At 47.1% G+C, this 23,719-nt stretch overlaps 1 protein-coding gene and 1 long non-coding RNA gene across 3 annotated transcripts in view; one reads left to right on the top strand and one right to left on the bottom strand.

Moving 5' to 3' along the window:
- The window catches only part of LOC142796383 (uncharacterized), a 255,622-nt gene that overhangs the window by 222,643 nt on the left and 9,260 nt on the right, over positions 1-23,719 (bottom strand). The window lies entirely within an intron of this gene.
- LOC119170698 (uncharacterized) lies at positions 27-2,854 on the top strand. Its single transcript, XM_037421939.2, has 3 exons — positions 27-179; positions 447-1,066; positions 1,788-2,854. The coding sequence occupies exons 2-3, from the start codon at positions 462-464 to the stop codon at positions 1,810-1,812; spliced, it is 630 nt and encodes a 209-aa protein (XP_037277836.1). The 5' UTR covers positions 27-179; positions 447-461; the 3' UTR covers positions 1,813-2,854.

Below are 23,719 nucleotides of genomic sequence, written 5' to 3'. Positions count from 1 at the left end.
ACTTCCAAAAACCTGCAGCCATCCACCGGCCCCAAGCCTGAGCGATCTCTTCCCCCGCGGTCCTCCTCACCACGGGTAGCCGCCTCTCCGTCCCGGCTCACACTGGTCAGCCGCTATAAAAGATAGAGTTCAATTCACAGCGGTCGTCACTGGTCTTTGGGATAACCGAGGCACACGAGGTGAGTAGCGCGGCTTCGGGCAGCCGAAGAGTCGCCGCTGCCGACGAGCATGCGGCGACGTGGAAGGGGGTGGGTGGGGGAAGCAGGCGTTATAAAGCACATCCGATTAAGCCAGGGGAAGGGGTGGGGGAGGAACAGGAGGGGGAAGCGGATGCTTTCCGGAAGTATTAGTTCCGTCGCATAAGGGGACAGCTCGTCTCTAAGTAAAAGTTGAAGCTTTCCATAAAACAGAACCGTGGTCCCTTTTGTTTCTTCACGTGCTTGCAGGTTACCAGAACCGCGATGAAAGCGTTTCTGTGCCTGGCTGCCCTGTTCGTGGGCAGTGCCCTCGGAGAGCCGGGGCACTTCGGAGGTTATGGAGGCGGTGGCGGTGGCGGCTACGGAGGTGGTGGCTACGGAGGTGGCGGCCATGGACACGGCTGGTACGAGCCACACCTGACCCTCGTCGTCAAGAAGGTTCACAAGCCTGTGCCCGTTCCGCACCATGTTCCGGTTCCGGTGCCATACCCGGTGCACAAACCCGTGCCCGTGTACAAGCAAGTGCCCGTGCCGAAGCCCTACCCAGTTCCACACGTAATCCACCAGTTCTACCCCGTTCCCAAAGTGATCCACATCCCCAAGCCTGTGCCCGTGCCCCACAAGGTTACCATCCACAAGCCCTACCCGGTCCCGTACCCGGTCAAGGTACCCAAGCCCTACGTGGTCCACGTGCCCAAGCCCTTCATTGTGCACAAGCCATTCCCCGTGCCGGTGACCGTGCACGTGCCCAAGCCATACCCAGTGCATGTGCACAAGCACGTTCCCGTGCCCATCACCAAGCACATTCCAGTTGAGGTGCCCGTCGTCAAGGAACACCCTGTCATCATCAAGAAGCCCGTCCCCATCATGTGAGTACCGTTCTATTAATTCCTGCAATCAACCTGACTGCACCTCTGATCTAGTCTAGCGCGTAACCGTTGAGCCATCTTTTAGTTTATATATCTATTTAATATATATCTAGTTTATATATATATATATATATATATCCTGTTTAACGCGACCTGTCATGGGCGCAGCGAGATCGAATATTTTGCCTGCCAATGTCGCGTCGCCCAAAACTGCGCTCAGGGGGCAAAAACAGGAGAGTGCGCTGAACTAGCTGACGGTGCCCCTCCACTCATTCTCCCATTCGCGCACTCCACTGGGGTGCAACGGCCGCCTGACAAAAAGAAAGCCGCTACGCGAGTCACTGTCAAGGAGAGGGCCGGCCCACTTCTGTCCGGTGGCCGTCAAGCCAAGTGGACGCGGCTACTTACCCGCAGGAGAACGGGGAGGCCACCGCGGCAGCGATGCACGAAAGAAACCTACGTCTGCGTCGGGCGCAGTCACTGCGACCTTCTAAAGGCCGCGGGCAACCCCTCTCATCGTAAACCGCACGCGCTCTCGCGAAGCTCATTTGGCCCGTCCTTGATGCGTGTCTCTCGCGACCGAGTTGTTGCGCGATCGTCTCTGCTCCGCGCGTGTTGTGTCACCCGATTACGGTGCGTTTACCCTCCTCTCTGTTATGCTACCATGCGCCGCCTCGACGAGCTGTGTTTTCACGCGTTTGTTTTCTCTCTGTCCATGCAGCTTGGAGTCCAAGGGATGGCACTGAGCGATCATCCCCAAGAAGCCTGGCCGCGTCTGCGACTACGTTCTGGAGCGTCGGAGACCCTTGCTCGCAGAAATCGCGGCGAGAAGGAAGCGTTGAAAACGTCCACCGACAACGTCGTGGGGCGGCCTGCTGAGGGGAGTGTTCGTGGACACGAGGAACGGACGAAAAAGAAAGACACCAGGACGAAGACAACGACACGACTGTGGTGCTCCAGCCGCCGGAAGCGTCAGAAACCGCTACCCGCGCGCTCGGAGCCCTTTCTTAAGAGTGAGAGATAATGACAACTGTGTCACCACAAAGACCACAGCTAGGCCACGTTTTACCAAGAAACCTGTAAATGACAGTATCGACATGCACGCCAGACACCCACACGAACTCATATACACGCCTATAGCGAACAACACAGATTACAAAGAGCGCCAGACGCACGTACCAAGAGCCAGATCTTCCCTCTGCCGGAGTGAGTTACGCGAAGGGCTTCTTCCTGTGGGCTCTCGCGCATTAGCTAGCAGCAGCAGCCTAGTACTCCTTGTTTCAAGCAGAGCGGAATCGCCAAGTGTCCTTGTACAGCTCAAGTCACGCGTGATCTGTTTTTTTTTTTTTGCTTCCTCTGTAAATGCCAAGCGGCAGGAGCAGCTTCTTTGTTAGTTACTTCACGAACCAACCCTATAGGATCTTCTGACGATAATCCTTCATCCTATTAGCAGCTTAGTTCTTCCCATCCCGTTTTAATTAATTACTGGCTTGCCACCTTTGCGTCCTGTTTACTTTTTTTTCTGAAGGAACTTGTTTGACACTTGCATCGTGTCTTGTTATTGCTTTATATTTTTTAGTTAGTGTGAATATTGTTGTATATAGCAAATTGGGTGCGTGGGATCATAGGCGGCTGAACGACTGGGGCGCAGCGCCGGTAGACGATGATACGTAAGCTACCACCAGCAAAGAAGAGAAAAGGAATGGTAAAGAACATGAGAATGAGACGCTTTCCTTGAAACTGCCTACTGTAATTATATGTTGTATAATAAATCTCGTCAAGTTTTTACTCTTTTGGCTACTGTCGTTCTTTTGATTTTCCTTACACAACTTCGCTTCCGTTCTATCGGATAACTTCAAGAGCACTAGCAGCCAGAGCGCATGCACTGGAATGCGGCTCCTTCCTTCTTTTCTTTTCAGCCAACGACAACAATAGATGGTGGAAGGTCACCCCTAAGATAAACGGAGAGCACGTGATACGCCCACTGAGGGCACGACTCTTCTAACTTGACCTGTGGACGTAAACATTACCTCAGCCCTTCAAGGCAGCCTTGAGCTCGTAAAGCTACAAAGTACCGGCGCCGCAATGAGCTAACTGGGCTGAGTTGAGAAGCTAGCCTTTTAACGAGAACGACAGCGAATAATCTGGAAGCTTTTCCAGGCGCCTTCCGGCTCTTCTGGAAGCCGCATTCTTTTCGGCTCGCTTAGTGAGAATGCTGAGCTTCGTGGGAATGAGGAAGCGCGCAGATCTGCGCGAGCGAAAGGAAATAACCTTCCTTCGTGGCTATTGTTGTGTGCAGCCTCCCACTTCGGACAGGATAGAAGACGATCTAGCTGAGGCATTGTTTCAAAAAGCGTTGGCATGAATGGCCTTTTTTATGGTTCGTTCGTTTGTCGGTGGCGGGTTCGCCCGTGTCCCTAATGCGTACACGTATGTACGTGCGTTGAGACGGAGGAACTGCAGCACAGTTCCTTGTATTTGCTGGAGAAGGCGAAAAAAAAAAGGTTCTATTCGGAGTCTTCGAGGAAACAAAAAACGAAAGGGAAGGTGTCGCAGGTAACGGGGTTGTTGCATCTAGAAATTCTACGACCGTATCGGACGATAGGGGAAAGCAGCGAGGGCGCCGGCCGAATGCGGCCGATACGCTCCGTTGATCGCGGCCTGCTGCACGTCGCCGTAATGCAGGAGACTGTGCAGTGGGTGTTGAAGGAAACGGTGTACTTTCACTTTTTTTCTTTAATGCATGAGATTGAGAGACGGGAAGCATAAGACTGAGCCACTCTTCTTGAGGAGATATATACGAGCTCTTCAAAAGAGTTGCCACGCGGTGATAACGGTGCATCAACTCTTTCTTCAGTTGACACGCAGAGGAGACGATGTCCTTCCGTGTGTTCACCGTTGTCGCCGCTTGTAGCAGCGGTAATAGACAGGCACATACACACACACTCGACTTCGTTTGCGTAGCCATCGTTCGGATGGTGGCGGAGGACTGTGTCTGCGCTGCAAACACTGCATGCGTCGCCGTTCCAGCCGGCAGCTCGCACCGATTCCCATCCCAACGTGCGCGCTCTCTCTTGCTCGCCAGTATTCGACGTCGGGCCCTTCCCTGTTCCTTCTACGGGGCAGATTTGAGCGGGGCTGCCGGCCGCCATGTAGGTCAGTCTCTCGCCGCCGCCGGAGCAGCTAGGTCGGTCGGCTGGGCGATGGGAGGCCGCTTCATGCACCTAGGCCGGTGGCCACCGAGACTAAACAGCTCGGCGAGAATCGTGAACTGTAGTAGAAAGAAGCAAACAAAGTGAGCAGCGACATGCGAAGAAACAGCAGCGTGCAATACGCGGAGCTTGCTGGCTCACACGCGGCGCCCGCTTGGGCCACCGCGACGGACAACCCTGCAAAACGCACCGCGCACCCAGTGTGGCGAAGAAGCTGGCACTACGCGGGGGAAGGCTGAAGGCAAAATCGCTCATCTGGTATTCATTTTGCGCGCATCCCTGCCCGCACTGTCGTTCTTAGCTCGCCACTCTCGCCAAGCTTCTCTTCGGCGGGCGATGGTTTCGGCTTCGGTGTGCTAGCTAAACACACGCTCGGTGCTCTTCAACCTCACGAATGTTGCCCGCTGGAGGTTGCCTATACGCGACCGCTAGGAACGGGAAGTGCGTGCGTGTGTATGTGTGTTTGGCGTCTCGGAGTATTGGCCTCCCTCATGAATCCTGTCCCCCTTCTGTATTCTTTCGCTTTCGCCTGTACGAATCAGCACAACAGGCCACGGCACGCGATCGAGATGCCGATGAGAATCGTGGCAGACGCAGACCACAAGTCGAAAGTGCCCAATTTCGGGCGCTTCATAGCAGCGACCGGCAGAGTCAGTTTCTCTCACTACCTTCCTCTCTATGCAGGCGTGTATACGTGAAGCAGGTGGCTTGAATGTGGAGTACACCCCTCCCACCCTTTTTTTTTTTCTTGACCTCCCGCTGTTTATGTTGTGTGTGTGCCCTGCGCGCGTGGATTGGTCTCGGGAACATTCCACTCCATCTTCGAATCCTTGCGGGTGGTGTTCCCGAGACTAGGAGAGAGGGAGTCATCACTGTCGATGACTCATAGAAGTCGACGGCGACGAGCACCTCCAGAGGAGGTCACCCATCTTTCTTTCTTTCTTTCTTTCTTTCTTTCTTTTTCTTTCCTTCTTTCTTTCTTTCTTTCTTTCTTTCTTTCGTTCTTTCTTTCTTTCGTTCTTTCTTTCTTTCTTTCTTTCTTTCTTTCTTGTTACTTTATTTTTTCTTTTTTTTTCTTACTTTCTATTACACCTGTCACCATCATCTTCTTCCTTGAAGTGTCACCTGCCCCATCTATTACGCGCACCTTTTATGCACATCTCTGCCTCGTAGAAGCACTCATAATTTAATTCCCTCTCGAGTGTGCTGTTCCACTGCACATTTTTTCCTCCATTGGATAAGCACAACATCACTATGCGCTTGGACACCTCTGCGGCAGAGGAGCTCTTCAGGAGTTTCTTACCATGCAACGAACACAAGCTTCCTTGACATAGAACTTTTTGAATCTCCCCTTCCGAAGATGTTCACTTTTGTTATTGTTTTTGTTAGTTTCTTTACTGAAACCTACTACTTGCAGCGCGCTGAACGAATGCTTCGCTTTTAAAGATTAATTGCGCAAGACATAAATAAATACATTTATGGTGTGCGACGGACATATGTTATATGTATGGGAAGGCTATAGCGTTGCGTGATGGAATTATGTGACCGTGGATTGCCAGTCGCTCTGTCTTTAGTGTTTCTTTGGCTCTGTCTTAGGCATTCTGGCACAAACAACAATAACACAGAGGAAGCTGGTAGCTTGAAGACATGAAAAATGCTCGGACACGGAATACAGCTGGAGCGAACAGTATAGCTGAAGCGCGCTTGGGTGCAGTGGCTTGCCAGAAGACAATTTCGCCTGTCGGAATGTCACCCCTTGTTGACGAAGCTTTCAACTCTCAGATTTATTATTTACAATACTGCTAGCCCTTGCGGGCTGTAGCAGGGGTGGGAGGTGAACAGGTGAACAATACACAAACAATGTTAGGCAAAAAACAAGTCCAGCCGTCGTTGAAAATCCTGTGAGGATCTACATCCTGTAAGTACCTCGGGAGAAAGCGCATTCCAGTCAACAATAGATCGCACCAGAAACGAAAACTTAAATACATCCACCCGCGGTACATAAGCTTGGACAGAAAATGAGTGATTGGTACGAGCCGACACTCGTCCTGGGGGGCGCAGGTATACACTGGGATCCAGCTTGTAGTTATGATACAGGTCATAAATAAATTTTAAGCGAGCTATTTTTCTACGTGTAGCTAACGATTGAAGGTCAGCCCTAGCAAGCAAAAGTGATACAGAGTGTTCTCATGTAATTTGAATAAATAAACCTCACGGCCAATCTTTGTACTCGTTCAAGTTTGTTAATTTCAGTTTTAGTATGCGGATCCCAGATGATAGATGCGTACTCCAGCGTTGGTCTAACAATAGTCTTATACGCCAACAATTTACCAGAGGGCGTTACATTACGGAGTTCCCTTCTCGGAAAACCCAGCTTTCGCTTCGCCAGTCCTGTAATGTTGTCTCTTAATTTCTGCATTGTTTATTGTGTATTTATAGTTAAGGGGGGGTTTTTATTTGAAATTGTCATGCAAACAGTTTTATCAAAATTAATTTTCATGTCCCATTTTTCACACCAGTTGTCAATACATCGAAGAGCATCATTGATAGAGCATCAGATAGTGAGACACACACCAGGTCACCTAAACTGCTTTTCCATTTCCCAAGAGATTGTTTGTTCGAAAACGGGACTGAAAAAAGAATATTCTATTTTGGATGACTCGACAAATAAAACTTCTTATCAAAGCAAACACCGGCTCTTCCATTCGAATTGAAATGCGAAATTTACGTGTTGGTGCACTGCCAAACAGTGTTTACATCAATCTGGCAATGCACAGTGTACTCTTGCTCGCAATGAGCATGATATATAGAGCACCATTTGATGCACTGAAGTATTCGTGATTCATGCCAAAAAGAAGCAATACGCATATTGCGTGTTCGGTATGAAAGCCTGGTTTCACTGAAAAAAAAATTGGCATATTGAAGAATTGAACTTAAAACTGTAGTACGCGAGTTAAAATATGATCGCAAACGTCAATAGTATACTGCCTAAGTTTTGTGAAGATATCACGTGCTCTGCTTGAGTTAAGGTTTTTAGGCCCTGACATTCATAAAATACACGAGGATGCTCTTTAAATCTTGTAGGCAGCCATGAAACCTAAATGATAAAATTCATAGTGTATATTGCAATGCAGCTCGAACTGGCTGCAACTTTCAAACTGACTGCTGTTTTCACTATAACTTTGTGTGCTTTCACATACGGCAATCTTCTTTTAACTTCGTGGGAACTATGTTTCAGGGCACTCCAACGTATTCTATCTTGCTTCCGTGTTTGATAGAGCTGGTCATTGTTTGCTGTGTACTTTTCCTGTCCCATTTTCTTGGTTGTTTGCTTTTGGTCGGAACTATCTCTAGTGTTTCATGAAATGACGAGCAAGCATCCCGCATGGTTCGGACATCATCTACTACACTTAGCTTCTAAAATGGCTTCATATCAGCAAGCTTGAGCAACGATACATTTTTCCACTGCAGCGACTCAAGAGTGGCAGTATTATCAGAGATTTACAACATATAATCCACATGTTGGTTGCCTACACGTGTACAGAACATTACGACCTTCCAAGTTCGTGAACTGAAGGGCTTCAGGACGTGAAGCTGCAACTTTATTCACACAATCGCAGCTTTTATTTACAAGGTGTCTAAGACGCAATGTCATACGTGTATACAGAGTGTTTATATGCAATATGTATGAATACACGTTCACATTTGTGTTTTCGACCATCGAGTGACCTCAACTTGAAAGCGAACCCGCTACCCGGCCACTCCGACCACACCTTTCGGACACTTACTAGCGAGTCATTGCGGCAATTTCGGCGATCAATCCAGTGCTGGTATTGCCTGCGCTCCAAAAAATGGCTTACGCTGCGTGCGGAGTTTAGAGCTACGTATATGGCTTGCCTATGCGATGCCCCGGCGTACGGCCTGCGGTGCGTTATGTGCGCATGCGCTGGACGATACCTAATGTTAATCCAATACAGTGACAGAACACTATGGCGTCTATATGGACCCGTGCAGAGTATGATGAGGTGGGTGGTGCCCTTGCGAACATGCACTGTACCGCTTCTAGGATCCTGGCTCTAATATCATCACCAAACAATCTGGCTTGCAATTAGACATTTTATGATTATATGTATTCTTGATTACTGGAGTCACCACCTTTCTTTTTTTTTTTAAAGTTGACCTTCATATAATTTGCTGGACAGCTCCACCCTGTCATAGGCAACAGCTGATTGACGTGTGTCAGCAGCGGATATTGCTTTTAGAACATTCCTTTCTTTCAGCTCTTACCTTATACAACGGCTCATAATGTCCAAAGTGAAGCCACGACAGTGCCTGAATTGATATCCATGGTAACATAGTGCATTTGCAAATGTATGGCTTATGGGTGGTCCTGCAGCAACGACCCGTGTCAAGCACAGTACCCTTACGCCACGTCGATTCCCCTTGTCTTGACTACAATACGATATAACGCCTACATGTGCACTGTTTAAGCTTTACGCACGTTTTTCTACCAAACACCTTTTGTCACAACTCATGAAAGAACAAACAACATAACTCTTGTACTGTCAGGTCTTCTGTAGCGACCCTGTTTCCACGAAATGCCTTTTCATTGTGGATGAATCAAGCTCTAACTTTGACGTGATCTTTCGTATGCGCGTGTGATTAATAGGGAGTTTTCGGCTAGCGTGCGCTAAGTTAGTGGGCATTGAGAGCGTAGCGTTCGCGTTTGGTCGTTTGATACTTTTGAGATCACCACAAAGAGGCTCTGTGTGCCTTGCGGGGAGCGCAATTTTCGAATTTTCCCCGGGCGGACCACAAAAGCTAACGGCGGTTAGCGTTACGACGCATGCGTAGGGGCAGCGATCGCGACAGATAGCATGCGCAATTCTTTGCGTACGCTATTGGAAAACTTCCTTTGGTCAACTATATCCAGATCTTACATCCTTGCATCACGTGCACATCACGGGTGGTGTAGACTGTAGAGGAAAACAAGAGCCTGGATACATTTCTGGGCAAACTTACATTTGACTATGAAAAGGTGCAACAGCAGGCACATCTCGCAAACTCAGACACTAGAGGTAAGGCTGCTCTGCTATACGGAGTCCACCGGAGGTTGAGGCCACTGTAGCTCTGGACGAAGAGCCCGGTGATTCCGTCAAGTTTTTATTACCTTCTTATATGGCCCTTGCGCTTTTAAAAACGTTTCTGTCTGTACAAATATCACAGGTGAGGCTCATAGCAGTGTTGCCAAATAGGGGGTCCGGCTGTTACACTTACAAGGTAACATGCAATATGGTTCATGGTCTGTGGCAGCCCAATAGAACTCCAGAAGCACAAGCATACTTTTTTTTTAGTTTTGTTATGGCTTGTACACTATGACGGAATCACTGTTGATGATCGAAAAGTGGAGATGAAATAGGCCCTGATTATTATGGATGATTGTCATGATATATCTGCCCAGCTCTTACGGGACAAAACCATAGTATCATTATGATGCATGCCGTCGAAGAATACTTTGAAACATTACACTATTTTCTGTACACTGGCATCGCACTGCCCACGGGTGTCTAGCATTTTAATGTAATAGAAATGTGACCCACATAACTGGGGTCGAAACCATATCTTTTGGGTAAGCGATTGAACACCATTCTGACACCAGTGCGTACTGAAGAAAGCACCCTTGTGTGTTAGTTTTCACCCCCGCTTTCTTTCGTGTCCCGCGTTGTATTTGGCAAGCTTAAGAAGCCAAGTGCACCCAACTTCGATTTTTCTCTAAAGGTTCCTGCTGAAAACTCCACAGGTGGTCACCTATTCCAAGTGGTCCGCTGCCGCGTGGTTTGCAATATAATCGCCGTTTCGACAGGTAGCATCCCATAGCTCTGTTATTTACTTCTTTCACAGCGATATGCTGTCTCTCCGTATTTGCTGCCCTTGCACCACGTTCCCTGCTGCGAGCTCGTTGTGCTAGGTCCCTCGCTGAGACCAGGACGTGCTCATGCCTGTGGTGCATGCGCGCGTGCACAAACGTCTTCACCTGTGTTCTTTTTGTTCTTTTTTTATTGCGGCATGGCTCCTTGTTTATGCTTCCTGGTTGTTTACTGCGGCCTTCCTCGAAAGGAAGAACTTGGCGGCCACGTCCGTGATTAGATACCATGGAACGAGACGGCCGCGTTTGGCCTTTGCTTAGCATTTCAGGTCATGCGGTTCCCATTTATCCACCCCTTTCTCTTTTTTCTTTTTTCGCTTCATTTTTATTCCGAAGAAAAGGCGGAATGCGTAGCTGTCGATCTCTAGATAAGTGCGCGTAATTTTAGTGACGCCAAGCACACAGACTTGATTGAACAACAGTTTGAAAAAGCACCGGCGCCCCTTTTCTTACAAAAGTCGTCATAAGAGATACGTTGTATTTAACCTTTTCAACGCATTTAATAGTATACGCTGTTGTAGCTTAATGGCTACGCTTCTGGGCCACATAGCTTGAGAACTGGAGTTGGGTTCCTGACCATGTCCCGTGCCACACTTCAACTGCTGTGAAATTAAAAGAAAGGCGCCCTTGTAGTTGGATTTTAAATCCCGTTGACTAGGTGGTCATAATTAGTTTTGGGTGCAAAAATTCATTATCATTTCTATGATCGAGCATTCTGTACGATACAGGTACAGCTTACTATCCGAATTCATTTAAAATGGGTGACTTTGCAACTGCTTCTGATTCTGCAGCGCACTTTGTATATGTCACTACGCATTAAACTGTACGTTTAGCTTTGTTTGCGTCATCAAGCACTGATCTTTAACAAAGAGTCTGACCCTCCTGATCGACATGTGTAGAGAATGACTCTCACAAGCCACACCCGATCCTGACAGAACATATCAAAGGGTCCGAGAAGGCGACTCGACAAACATAATAGCCCATCATTCGAGCGTTGCCAGAGCTTTGTCTATCAGAAGCTTGCAAAATCGTAGTAAATTGCGAAGCCAAAGTATCACTAAGCTCTGGAGGTCTACTTGCATGGCAAATCTACTGTTCCGTAACAACAACATGTAGTACTTTCTGCAAGGTCGGGGAACAGGCGTCATGGCAACTTGGAAAAGGTAAAGTGGAGCTTGCCTGCGAGAAACTCTAGCAATGGGGGAAAAAAGAAACGTACTCAATGAACAAAGCGAGAGCTCGCAAGTATGCACCCAGTTTTGCGCACTCCGCCTAAATAACCCTCGGGATATATGCGTTTGGCGGTGCAACGTACGCCTGGAACGTAGCAGAAGAGAAAAAATGGCAATCATAGACGCCAGAAAAGCTGGAAGCTAGAGAAAAACAGCGAGGCACGGCATAAACACGCCAAGTCCGATCTACGCCGAGCCCCACAAGGAAGACCATTTGGGGCCTCTGAAGACGACTCTCTTCGAGGCCTTGAAAAAAAGGAGAAAGTTCTTCCTGGACCCTGCGGCATGCGTGACCCGAACAAGACTCTTTTTCGTTGCAGGGCAGACGATCTTCCGGCCCGAATAGCAACCAAAAAAACAACGATAAAAAGATACGAAAGTCCTGCGCTTGCTATACGACGCTTCAAAGCTCTTTTTTTCTTATCCTCGTTCGAGCCCTTGAAAAACAAAGGGGGAAACTTTCGTTCAAACGGCCCCTGCTGCAGGGTAGGCCGTGACCTGAGGTGCGGTGGGATCTTTCTTGGAATCCACGTGCATCGCTCCTCTTTGTTTGCTCCCTAGTGTAGCGATGAATGTAGTGTGATCAGTGGATTGTACAACTTGAAGTACGAGCGTTTTACCGAGGCTGCATTGGGCACTCATTTATTCACATTAAAAATTTTAATAATTGATGTCTCACGTTTCAGCTTTAAGCACGCGAATCTCGAGAACACGGTCATACAGTCGTGGTGACCGTGAGGCGGATACTCGTTATTGAGTGTGCTTGCGCCACCTACCAATATATACACTGTGAGTGAAGTAGCATGGAAACCTTGTGTAATGAAACATCATTGAATAGGAAACGCCGCCGAACTCTGACGGTATCACATTCTGTTGTTCCCAAAAAATATATCTTTCTTCGCTACTCGTTAGGGTAATGTTGGACATATTTATTAAGTGGGCTTCCTTTGTATCCCCTGACCTTTCCCACTGGTTACTGACTTACCGAAGTACTAATGCCATGTTGTTATTATATGATTGTTGTGGCGGTGTTGCACACATCAACTCATATTTCATTTAAGGCTAGGTGACGCCAATTTTGGTGAGTTATGCATATTTCTTCACATAGGCGCCCACGCCCATCTATAGTTTACACGTTGCTACTCACAAAAGAGAAACTTAAAAAAGTTCTGGCTTTATTAGTGCGCGCGCGCGCGCATGTGTGCGTGTGTGTGTGTGTGTATGTATGTGTGTGCGTGCGTGCGTGCGCGCGTGCGCGCGTGTGTGTGTGTGTGTGGTTTGACGATTCCTGTGTCTGCCGGCTCGGCCCTTCAAGTCCAGTGGGCATTTGGCAGGCCAGTCTTGTATTGAGGCCCTTTGAATACTTTAGTGAATAATAATAATAATAATAATAATAATAATAATAATAATAATAATAATAATAATAATAATAATAATAATAATAATAATAATAATAATAATAATAATAATAATAATAATAATAAAAATGATGATGTTATTATTATTGTTATTATTATTATTTTTTAGGTGGTGGCGTGCTGGTTGCCATTGACAGTTCACTGAAATCTGTAAGACGGAAAGGCCTGGAACCTTGCGGAGAATCGATCTGGTTCGAAATCAGCCTCGAGTGTCAGGAAAAATTATTAATGAGATGTTTCTATTTTACAATCCAGTAATTGCGCTGCCTTATTTCATGATGCGATGTGTTTCATAGAACATGTGAATTCTTCTTATTGTAGGCACATAACTATTGTTCTATGGGACTACAATGTGCCTGGAATAGATTGCAGCACACTTACCTTCTGTCCTTATAATCGCTTGACAGAGAAAAAGTGCAGCCTGCTGTTGGGTTTTTTGGCGTTTAATTCTCTACTGCAACATAACACCGTTGTCAATTGTGGAGACAACGTTTTAAACTTCTGTCTGTCAAACGATCAACTCTGAAGTTTCACGCTCTTATCTTATCTCTGTTGTTCGTCCTGACAATTTCCACCCACCGCTTAAAATAAGATTACCTGTATGTGCCGAAACAACGAGCTGCACCAGCCATTCTAACCAATCTCAAAGATTTGCTTTCAACAGAAGCGGCTAACTACAAGGGCTTTTATTAATAATTGTCAGCCGTTGATTGGTCGCCGGTTACTGAGAAGCCAAATGTTGACGACCATACTGACTAGTTTACGGGATTTGATGAATAGCATGCGTAGGTTTATTCCGTGGTATACACACCGAAACAACTTAGATATCCCCTCTCTTTCTCTCCTAAAAATGTTAGTGCACTGAAGCATAAAGATCACGTGCACAATAAGGTGAAACTTTCGCTATTCAGCAAGTGGTAAGTTTTCAGTTTTTTTCGATCGCCCTCTAAACACCTATATATAATGGGTCACAGGTCATATATGAAATTATTACACAAAAACGCTTCTAACAGGACAAAGAGTTTTGTAAGAATGTACGCCAACAGTCTAGCAAAAGTGGGGAGTCCTTCAGGCTAGCGTATTGAGATGGTGTCGAAGTGCATGCCCTCGCTGACTGTTTTGCCGCGCATTTTTTATTCATTTATTGGCCTCAGCCTCTAGGAATCTAGTAGGACAACAGCACAAAGCAGTTAGCACGTCTAGGGATTAGTCGCTGGATGAAAATCTTATCTGTTCAGGCATTAGGAGCTTAAAACCGTCCTTATCGTGTGGCCCAGATGGCATCTCATGCACCATGCTGAATGCTTATAGTAGTACATTCACCCCAGTACAGACTACAATTATAATTGCGGTCTGAAAACTTCCGCATTTCAAGCCTGTGGAAACTGCGCGTGTTTTTCTAGTATTTAAGTGGGGCTGAAAAACTGATGTTTATGGCTATCGCTCGATTTCGCTAGTGTGTGCCAGGTCAAATATTTTTTAGCTGGAGCTTCACTACATATTCTATGTTAGCGTGTATAATTCATTGATTCCTAATTACAGCGGGCTTTCTCGCGGGCCACTCAAATACCACAAATTTTGCTGTTTCTCACCTATTTCTCAGAGGGGTCAGGTTGACGTAGTGTACAGTGGTCTTAGAAAGACTATTGATGTAGTCAGCCACTCACTGTTTTTAGTCAAACTTGCAAACTTTGATGTTGGCTCGTCTTGGGATCATGCTGTGTTGCCGTAAATGGCCAAATATCTCTCTTGTACAAAGTGACTCCCTCAAGTAGTGAGTCCGTCAAGGGTTTGTAATAGGCTCAGCCTTACTCTTTATATACGTGAACGATGTTTCTTTCGCAATTCGTTATTTTTTTCTCTTGTATGCTGATGACACTAAGATATTGCTGCATGTGTGGACATTGATATTCTCCGCGACTACGCACCTGTGTGCTTGACGAAGATGACGAAGCTCTGGCTTCGCTCGGGGGCTGCTCAACCAGTCACGCCGAAACCGCTGGTTCCAATATATTTTACTTTCACTCTATTATTCTCATCTTTCACGTAACACGTATTATTCTCATCTTTCACGTAACAATATTTGGGAAAATTCATTCAGTTAACGACTGTCACTTGCTGCAATCAAATTTGTGTTCTTTCTCCGAATAATGTGACAACAACAACATTTTTTCTGAGTATCAAGAAGACCAAAATCATGAGTACATCTCGCAAAACGTCCATAGCGTCATTTCTGTACTCTGTAATTACCATGTCGTTATGTAAGCTTTATGAATTATGTGATCTTGTTTTTTTGATAGCAGGCTTGATATTTCTCCTCACACTAAACGTGCTGCCATGCGTGGCCTTCGTTCTCTCGGCAGTGTTTGCATAATCTCTCGAGAGTTCAGTTTTCTTAGAGCCATCCACAATTGGTATACTACATTATGTCTTCCCAAACTTGAATACACATCTGTGATCTGGAATAGCATTGCTAAATACAGCAGTAACGCCATTAAGTGAGTGAACAAAAAAATCATATGAATTTACAACTATCGTTTTGCTAGAAATTACTCTGGATCTCGATCTAATACTGCCAGGGTTACTTTCATTGCCATAACCAACCTGTTATTTCTTTACTAATTAGTTCACAGTAAAATATACCGCAGTGCTGAGGCATGGGCACCTCCATTCTATTCCAATTCCATTCCGGGGAATCGCAACTTGCCGCCATCTCGTTTCTTTCAATTGCTCGGAATGAAAAAAAAAACTTAGTCACTTCCACTCCGGAAATAGCAGGGCATTTCAATTCCATTCCTGCAGTTTGTCAACGTAGGAAAGACATCATTGCGATTTTAATAAGTTAAGAATGAATATTCCATAAACCTGATGTCGTCAGATGCATGCATAAAGAGCTGCAACTTACGCAAAACACGCGACCAAGAACGAGGAATGGTAGCTTGGTGACATATCTCGAGCACTAAAACAACCATACTAATTACCATAGGGGCGTTCTCCCGATACCTTCAGTATTTGCATGGTTGTTATGTTTGAACAAATTGTGATATATAAGCAAGACCAAGACTCATGATAGAGTTAGGCGCCACTCCATTTTTTGCCTTCTGTGGAGATATCGGTGACTCCGAACTTTTTATTTGGCTGAGCTCACGTTTCAAGAGGAAAGAGCACCGATAATACGCAGCTTGCAAAATAGGTTGTCACAGGCACGGGATAGGGAGCATGTAATTTTCGTGAAGGGCACACGGCAATGAGGATGAGCGAGCAACATATACTCTGATAACACTTCCGCAAGACACTGGGCTGTGTGAAATTCGGTGAAGGATTGGCCTTATTTAGGAGATGCTCAGGTGAAACAATTACCTCTCAATTAGGGCAAGCTAGCTCCACCTGTTGCAACACCACCACTACCACCACCACACGTCCAAATCTGAATTTGTGCGCATTCGAATTCATCCCATAAGTGCACAACAAAACTCAACGATCCCTGCCTAGCGGCCCTATACTAAAACAAGATGAGATTCGCGTGCCCAGTCTCTTTATCCACATATAAAAACGAGTTGATACAACCACAGCCCAACTGTGTTGAGGACCAGGAGTGACAAATGGTACGCCGGGTTTCCAACAAACACGGGTGGTAGCGCTGTAAAGGCACCTTGTGGCTGGCACCTCTATTCGTCTCCGGTGAAGTACTCTACTCCAATCGATACCTCCACCTGAGCAAATTTTGTGAGATCGCCTTCTAGGTGATTCCCGAGAATATATACAAGCGTACCGTTGATCCCCCGGTAACCACTTCTAACGAGCGCCTCATAGACTTGGAAATGGTAAATACTTTCGCTGAGCCACTTCGGGAGGCACACTTGAGCAATCATTACACCCGATTTTCACAGACGACGTCAGGACGTGCCGTATTAGTCAGCTGCACATGTACAAAACAACATTGAAGGACGAGCGCATCCGCATCCCCGAAATATGGAGATATTCCCTACACGTGTGCCCTCTTCCAGCCAGCACGACACGCAACGACCACAGTGACAGGTGCCTTGCGCGGGTGTAGGTACTGGCCCGCCACTATGGGAACAAACAGAATTTTCGCGTGGACGCCTCCGGCCCCCACTATGGGGTGTGGTACCCGGCAGCAGTCACCCACCGAAAAATCGCGGTGAATGGCTTATCATAAGAGCTCACAACATAACACGTGCGGAAGAAATCGTCTTCGCGCTAGCCACCACTGACCTGGCCTCACGCGTCTTCATCACAGACTCAAGAACGGCCTGCAGAAGCATTGAACAGGGGTGCATTCGTCCCCTCGCGTATCGCATTCTCCGAGGTAGCGATTACGTCGGGGGCCCCGCGTGCTTTAAAGGCTCCAACTCACGAGGGCCTCGAAAGCCTATGAAATGGCGTACACGGCTGCACACGCGCTCACTCACAGGGAAACGCCTTTCGACCCTTTCGAAATTTATTCCAAAGACATTGCGACCTTCAACTTTCGAGAGAATATTCAATTTTTCCAACTCAGCCATGTAATTTATCTTAAGCCCGGTAAGTGTTTTACAAAGGCGGAGGAGCCCACACTGCTCCACCTTACACCAGTACTATGCCCGGCTGTACTAAATGTCTTTTATCCTGCCTGTACAGTGCCGAGACTCCTTGGGACATTTTCCACATAGTGTGGGCCTGCCAATAAACCCTGAACCTGGCGACAGAACCGCGCTCCAACCGGAATTACTAAAAGACGGCCCTGCTCGGCTACTCCTAGCTGGCTTATACCAGAAAGTCTCTGGTCGACAGAGCCCGAGTTGCGGCGGCTCGGAATTTCAGGTGAGAATTTCATCTGAGAAGTTCTCCTCACTATGCGGGTGTAAATAAGCGCTTCTATTTTTACTGTCATGCCCAACTTTCTCATCAACGTTATTTTCTTTAAAATTATTCTCCCAGTAATTTTTCCAGGATATAGCACACTGCAAAGCAGAGGTATGCCCGAAAGGCATGCCCTCCTTCATACAACTGTACACATTGCATTCGGACGGCGCCATAACAAATTTTAGTTGAATGGTGGCAGTTGTTGCGACCCATGAAAGGCATTATGCCTTATCCCACAACAATTTTTTCAATTGGGTTATTATGAGCTTTTAAAACCTGTATTTCGAAGCGGCGTGAAACCACGAAGTGATGAGACGGGCTTGAAAGCCCTGCCGCTCACCCCGCGTAACCTTGACAAGTCGAATCTCTGTGCAACCTTCTCTAAAATCCGAGAAGAGGACACGTCATACGCACGTAAAGGCACGTGCGCCTGACGAGCTCGAGCAGTGCCAAGCCTTTGAGCACGCCAGTGGCATTGTTTTGTTGACGACTGTTATTTGCAGTCTACTGCCTTGCCGGTCATCAGACTTGCTTTAAATTACCGAGCACGATAACTGCTGCATTATACTGGCAAGGGAGTACCATTATCATGAGTCAGTGCCACATGAAAGTTCACTCGGGCTCAATTGAATTCAATTGAGTTGAAGTTTATTTGTCCTGAAATTTTTGCAGGATCGGGAGCAGAGGCTAAAGGCTATATAGCCTGACATGGGGCCTCTGCTCCTAAATACAGTTTGGCACACAGGCCGCTCAATATGTCACATATGTTTTCAGAAATAAATATATAACACAACACATAACACTCAGAAATAAATAAATAACACAACAAATAAACCATACCCCAACAAAATTTAGCATGGTCTTGTTACACAATTTGAGGGAAAACATTAGAAAATCACTTCATATCAAAAGCGTAATCTGAAAAGAAACTTCAATTCCGAATGTAAAATAAAGCATAAGAAAAGAAACTACAACACATAACTCAAATTGATAGATAGGATGTAATAAATCAAGTACAGAATCTTTAATAAGCATACTTAATATCATGGTTCATTAGGTCGTTTTGATAATGGTGTTCGAAGGTACGGAATTGAAATATATGAGACCGTGGAAACGATTGAACATTGTGGATATTGAATAAAGAAATCAAGAAATAACAGCATATCTAAGAAGTGAATGACGATGAGTGGGGCAAAGTGTCCGTCCGTTCATTATTGCTTCCGTCTGTTCATGCTTCCGTTCGTGTGACCATCCGTCCGTTCGTTCGTATGTCCATCCATCCATCCGTGTGTCCGTCCCAGAGTTCTTGCGTCCGTCCATCTGTATGTTAGTGCGTCCCTACCTGCGTTCGTCTTGGCGTCCGTCCGACCACCGTGCATCCATGCATCCGTTCGTCCGTTTTTGCCTGTGCGTTCGTGTATCTGTCCATTCATTCATCTGTACTTGCATCGTCTGTCTGTCCATCCATCCGTCCACCCGTGCGTGCGTTTGTTCGTCCACCCATCTAATGAGCACTCCATGTACCGACATCTCTCATCTTTTCATCTTATATTTATCGTATAGAGGTACTGCCATTCAGCGGATATTCCAAGGACTAATCGAGAAGTGGCTGCTTACTACTACGACTACCACTTCTACTAGAACTACATACATCTCGAACGCACGACCCACGACTTAAAGAGCTCCGCCCCTAAATGATCGCTGGATCGGAAATTATTGCCCCCGAGTGAAGCCTTACCCACCGTAAGATGGCAGCTGCTGCAACCATCACACTAGGGGCATGATGAGCTGTTGGTTTTCAACGATTGAGGATTGGAAGGGTTGTTGTACACTTAACTTGTACATACCCAAACGAAACATTTACAGCAAGTTAAACCTAGTTTAAGAGATCTCTATTACCAGATATATCTTACATAACATATGTGCACACAAACAGGTAGACAATGATGTTCTGGTAATAGAGTTCTGCTGTTATGTACAGCGAAAATAAATTATCTGCGTATGGTGGGGGGTGGGGGGGGGCTTAGAAAAAGTGGCTAACTGTTTAGAGTACTCGGTACTGTACAATGGGAGAGCTTAAAGCCGTCCCGTGGGCCTCAATGTCCAAAGTCGCACTAGTAAGTCAAACAACCCTTGCAGGCATCTCGAGAAATAGCGTTTTTCTCGTACGCCCAGAGAGTTTAGTGACAATCTTTTCTGGTCATATAGTGCTCAAAATTCGCCCTTCTGTTACCAATTTTCTTTTATAAGCTTCGGCAAACTTTACTGGAGATTACGTCACCGATACTCGTCTCTGTGGGTTATGTCATCCGAAACAACTATCTTTTGAGTTACGTAACACGTAGCCTTTAGACCGACAGGTGAAAGGCATTTCATGTCTAAATGGGCACCACAAGAGAATACAATGTTTATCAGATCTTCGGAGGGCAAAAGCTGACAAAGCATTGCGGGAGCTTCCCCTCCAGCAATTTTTCTAAACCTCTTCGCATAATACTAACACTCCTGTTGGCATCGCTGCTCAAGTGAAAACTGGTTATATAAACATTTGGAATTCTTCAACATATGTCTGTGCCTCCCACAATAATTCCTATATTTAGTGGCATTTCACGATTTGGCTCTAAATAAAAAAATTTTATGCTCACCTTACCTTCGCATGCTTCACAACGTAGATTCCGAAGATACGTAAGATCATGTCGAAACGTTGGAAGAAATACACATTTTCGTACCGTTCGTGCGAAAATGTTATATATATATATATATATATATATATATATATATATATATATATATATATATATATATATATATATATATATATATATATATTGTGAGCGCTGACTATGTACTTCATCTTCATCTGCATGACCAAACCATTGTAGTGATCATCATCGTATGTCACGCGGGCTGGCTCTCTGGCTCGTGCGCCTGGATTAAAGGAGGATAACCTGGTTGCTGAGGTACCGGACGTGGTCTCATAAGTGGTGGAGCGTGCTTTGGTTCCCACGTCCTCCTGCTCTACCCGTCACCCCTGGAGCTCCGGTCTGGTCGACGGTTGTGTCCTCAAGCAACAGCAATGGCAGAACCCAACCCGCCCACTGCTGCAACCGCTCCTTCTCAGCCACTTAGGCTTCACTACACCGTGAGTACCTCTCATCGAGACCCTCCGGTATTTTCCGGCCTTCGCAACGAAGACGTCGAAGAATGGCTCGACAGTTATGATCGAACCAGCGTTTGTAATTATTGGGACGAGGCGCACAAACTGCGCTACGTTCCTTTTTACCTCAATGGCGTCGCTAAAACCTGGTATTACAACCACGAGAGCGACTTCTCCAATTGGTCGGCCTTCACGGGGCATCTCCGTCGGGTATTTGGCACGTCTGCAGGATGTTCTGTAGTAGCGAAACAGAAGCTCGCAACCCGAATTCAAGGGGACGACGAATCGTATACGTCCTACATTGAAGATATTCTGGCTCTCTGTCGCCGAGCACAAAATGACATGACGGAGGCCGACCGCGTCCGACATCTACTGAAAGGCATCAACTCTGTGGTTTTCAATGCTCTCGTGATTCAGAATCCGACTACCGTCCGGGACGTCATCACTACATGCCAACGCCTGGACGCGCTTCATTCCATGCGCCTTCCACATGCCTCCTGCGACGCTCGCTTTACCAAAGAGCATGAATTGCGGGCCCTTATCCGCACAATTGTCAGAGAAGAACTTCACGGCCTTATTCCAGGCAACCCTACCGTTGCGTCTGTCCACACACCTCCTCCCAACCTGCGAGAGATAATCAAGGACGAACTGGCATCAATGACAAGCGCTGCACATGCCCCGTCTCCTGTGCGCTTCCCAGTGCCTTCGTACGCAGAAGTTGCATCGCGGGCCCCTGCACCAGTTCCAACCGTGCCTGCGGACGTCGGATGCGACCATGTCGCTGCAATGACAACGCATGCGCCAAGGCCACGCCACTATTCTACATGGCGTCCTCCCCGCCCCATCTGCTTCTACTGTGGCATAAGGGGTCATATATCCCGTTTCTGCCGCCGCCGTCAGCAGGATGAACGACGTGGTTACGCAGCTTACGAGAGAGACTTTTCCCCGAGACCCGATGAATACGATCCCGCACCGTATCCATCCACCTTCCGTCAGTCGCCCTCCCCTCCACGGTCTCATGCTGGGCCTCATCCGTCTCGTTCATCTCGCCGCCGTTCTCCGTCACCGTTTCGGCGTACGTCATCACCCTTGCGTCCCGCTCCGATCTCTCGGGACTCGGAAAACTAGAAGGTGCAGTTTTTGGAGGGGAAACTGCTTGTCGTCGGAACGCTACAACTCCTCCGTCTCGTCCAGCTAATTTACTGCCTGTTTCTGTGGAAGGTGTTTTTGTTGACGCCCTTATAGACACTGGAGCCGCAATTTCGGTAATTGATCGTGAATTGTGTTTTCGCCTGCGTAAAGTGCAAACTCCTTATGCCGGTCCCATGTTATGCGCTGCTAATGACAGTCCAATTCGCCCGACCGGGTTGTGCACTGCTCGTATTCTCATCGATGGAATCCGTCATCACATACAATTGGCTGTGCTGTCTTCGTGCGCTCATCAGATAATCTTAGGCTGGGACTTCTTGTCAGCGGCGTCTGCTGTAATTTCGTGTGGTCGGCCCCTCATTCGTATTACGGACACTGAGCTTTCTTCTGCTGCCGACCTTTCGTCGCCCAACCTTGTGACAGCTGCGGATTTCCTCCTGCCTCCCGGACGAGAACGTGTCCTTACGATCAAGTCACGTGACATTCTAGATGGGGACGCTCTGGTTGCTCCTTGCCAGCGCTGCATTTTTCGAGGGATCACCATCGCATCTTGTTTAGTGCGGTTCTCCCGTGGTTATGCAAGCATCACGGCCTGCAACACGACGCCAGAACCGCTTCTTTTGCCTGAGGGGACCACTGTTGCCAGCATTACCGAAGAAGCACCGCTTTGTGTCGTCACTGGTTCATCTGCTTCGTCATTCTCAAAGTGTATGCCAGCGGAAGATGCATTTCCTGCTCTCAAGGCCACTTTGTGTGAACATCTCAACCCAACGCAAACGGATGCCTTGCTAGCGTTATTAATGAAGCACAAAACTTGCTTTGACGTTTGTTCCGAAGGTCTGGGTCAAACAACAGTGACCGCCCATCGTATCGACACCGACGGATCCCGTGTGATTCGCCGCCGCCCTTAACGTGTGTCGGCTTCTGAGCGCAAGCTTATAGAAGAACAAGTCAACGACATGCTCGCGCGCAACGTCATCAGGCCTTCGACAAGCGCATGGTCTTCTCCTGTCGTACTAGTGAAAAAAAAGGATGGCTCGGTACGGTTTTGCATTGATTACAGATCACTCAACAAAATCACTCGTAAGGACGTCTACCCGATGCCTCGCATTGACGACGCTCTTGATACTTTACAAGGTGCCGAGTACTTTTCAAGTCTCGACTTGCGCTCCGGTTATTGGCAGATTCCAATGCACGAGTCTGATAAAGAGAAGACTGCGTTTGCTACGCCAGATGGGCTCTTTGAATTCAATGTAATGCCTTTCGGCCTGTGCAATGCCCCAGCCACATTCGAACGGATGATAGACACGGTACTGCGGGGATTAAAATGGAAGACCTGCCTTTGCTACCTGGACGACATTGTCATTTTTTCGTCGAGCTTCTCACAGCACCTGCAACGGCTAGACGAAGTCCTCACGTGCTTAGCTAAGGCCGGTCTCCAGCTCAACACTAAGAAGTGTCGGTTTGCCAGTCACAGCATCAAGGTATTAGGTCATGTCGTCAGTAAACATGGCGTTGAGCCCGATCCCGACAAGGTTGCCGCGGTGCTGCACTTTCCTACACCAACCACACAGAAAGACCTCCGCAGCTTCCTTGGCTTAGCGTCGTATTTCCGCCGCTTTGTACGTGATTTCGCTACTATTGCGGCTCCTCTGCACAAACTTCTGACCACGAGCGCACCCTTTGTCTGGTCGGA

This window comes from Rhipicephalus microplus, chromosome 2, assembly GCF_043290135.1.
Source record: "Rhipicephalus microplus isolate Deutch F79 chromosome 2, USDA_Rmic, whole genome shotgun sequence".
In the NCBI taxonomy this organism is placed as follows: Eukaryota; Metazoa; Arthropoda; class Arachnida; order Ixodida; family Ixodidae; genus Rhipicephalus; species Rhipicephalus microplus.
Note: the sequence above shows the minus strand (reverse complement) of the source record. Positions and strands in the feature narration are given on the sequence as shown.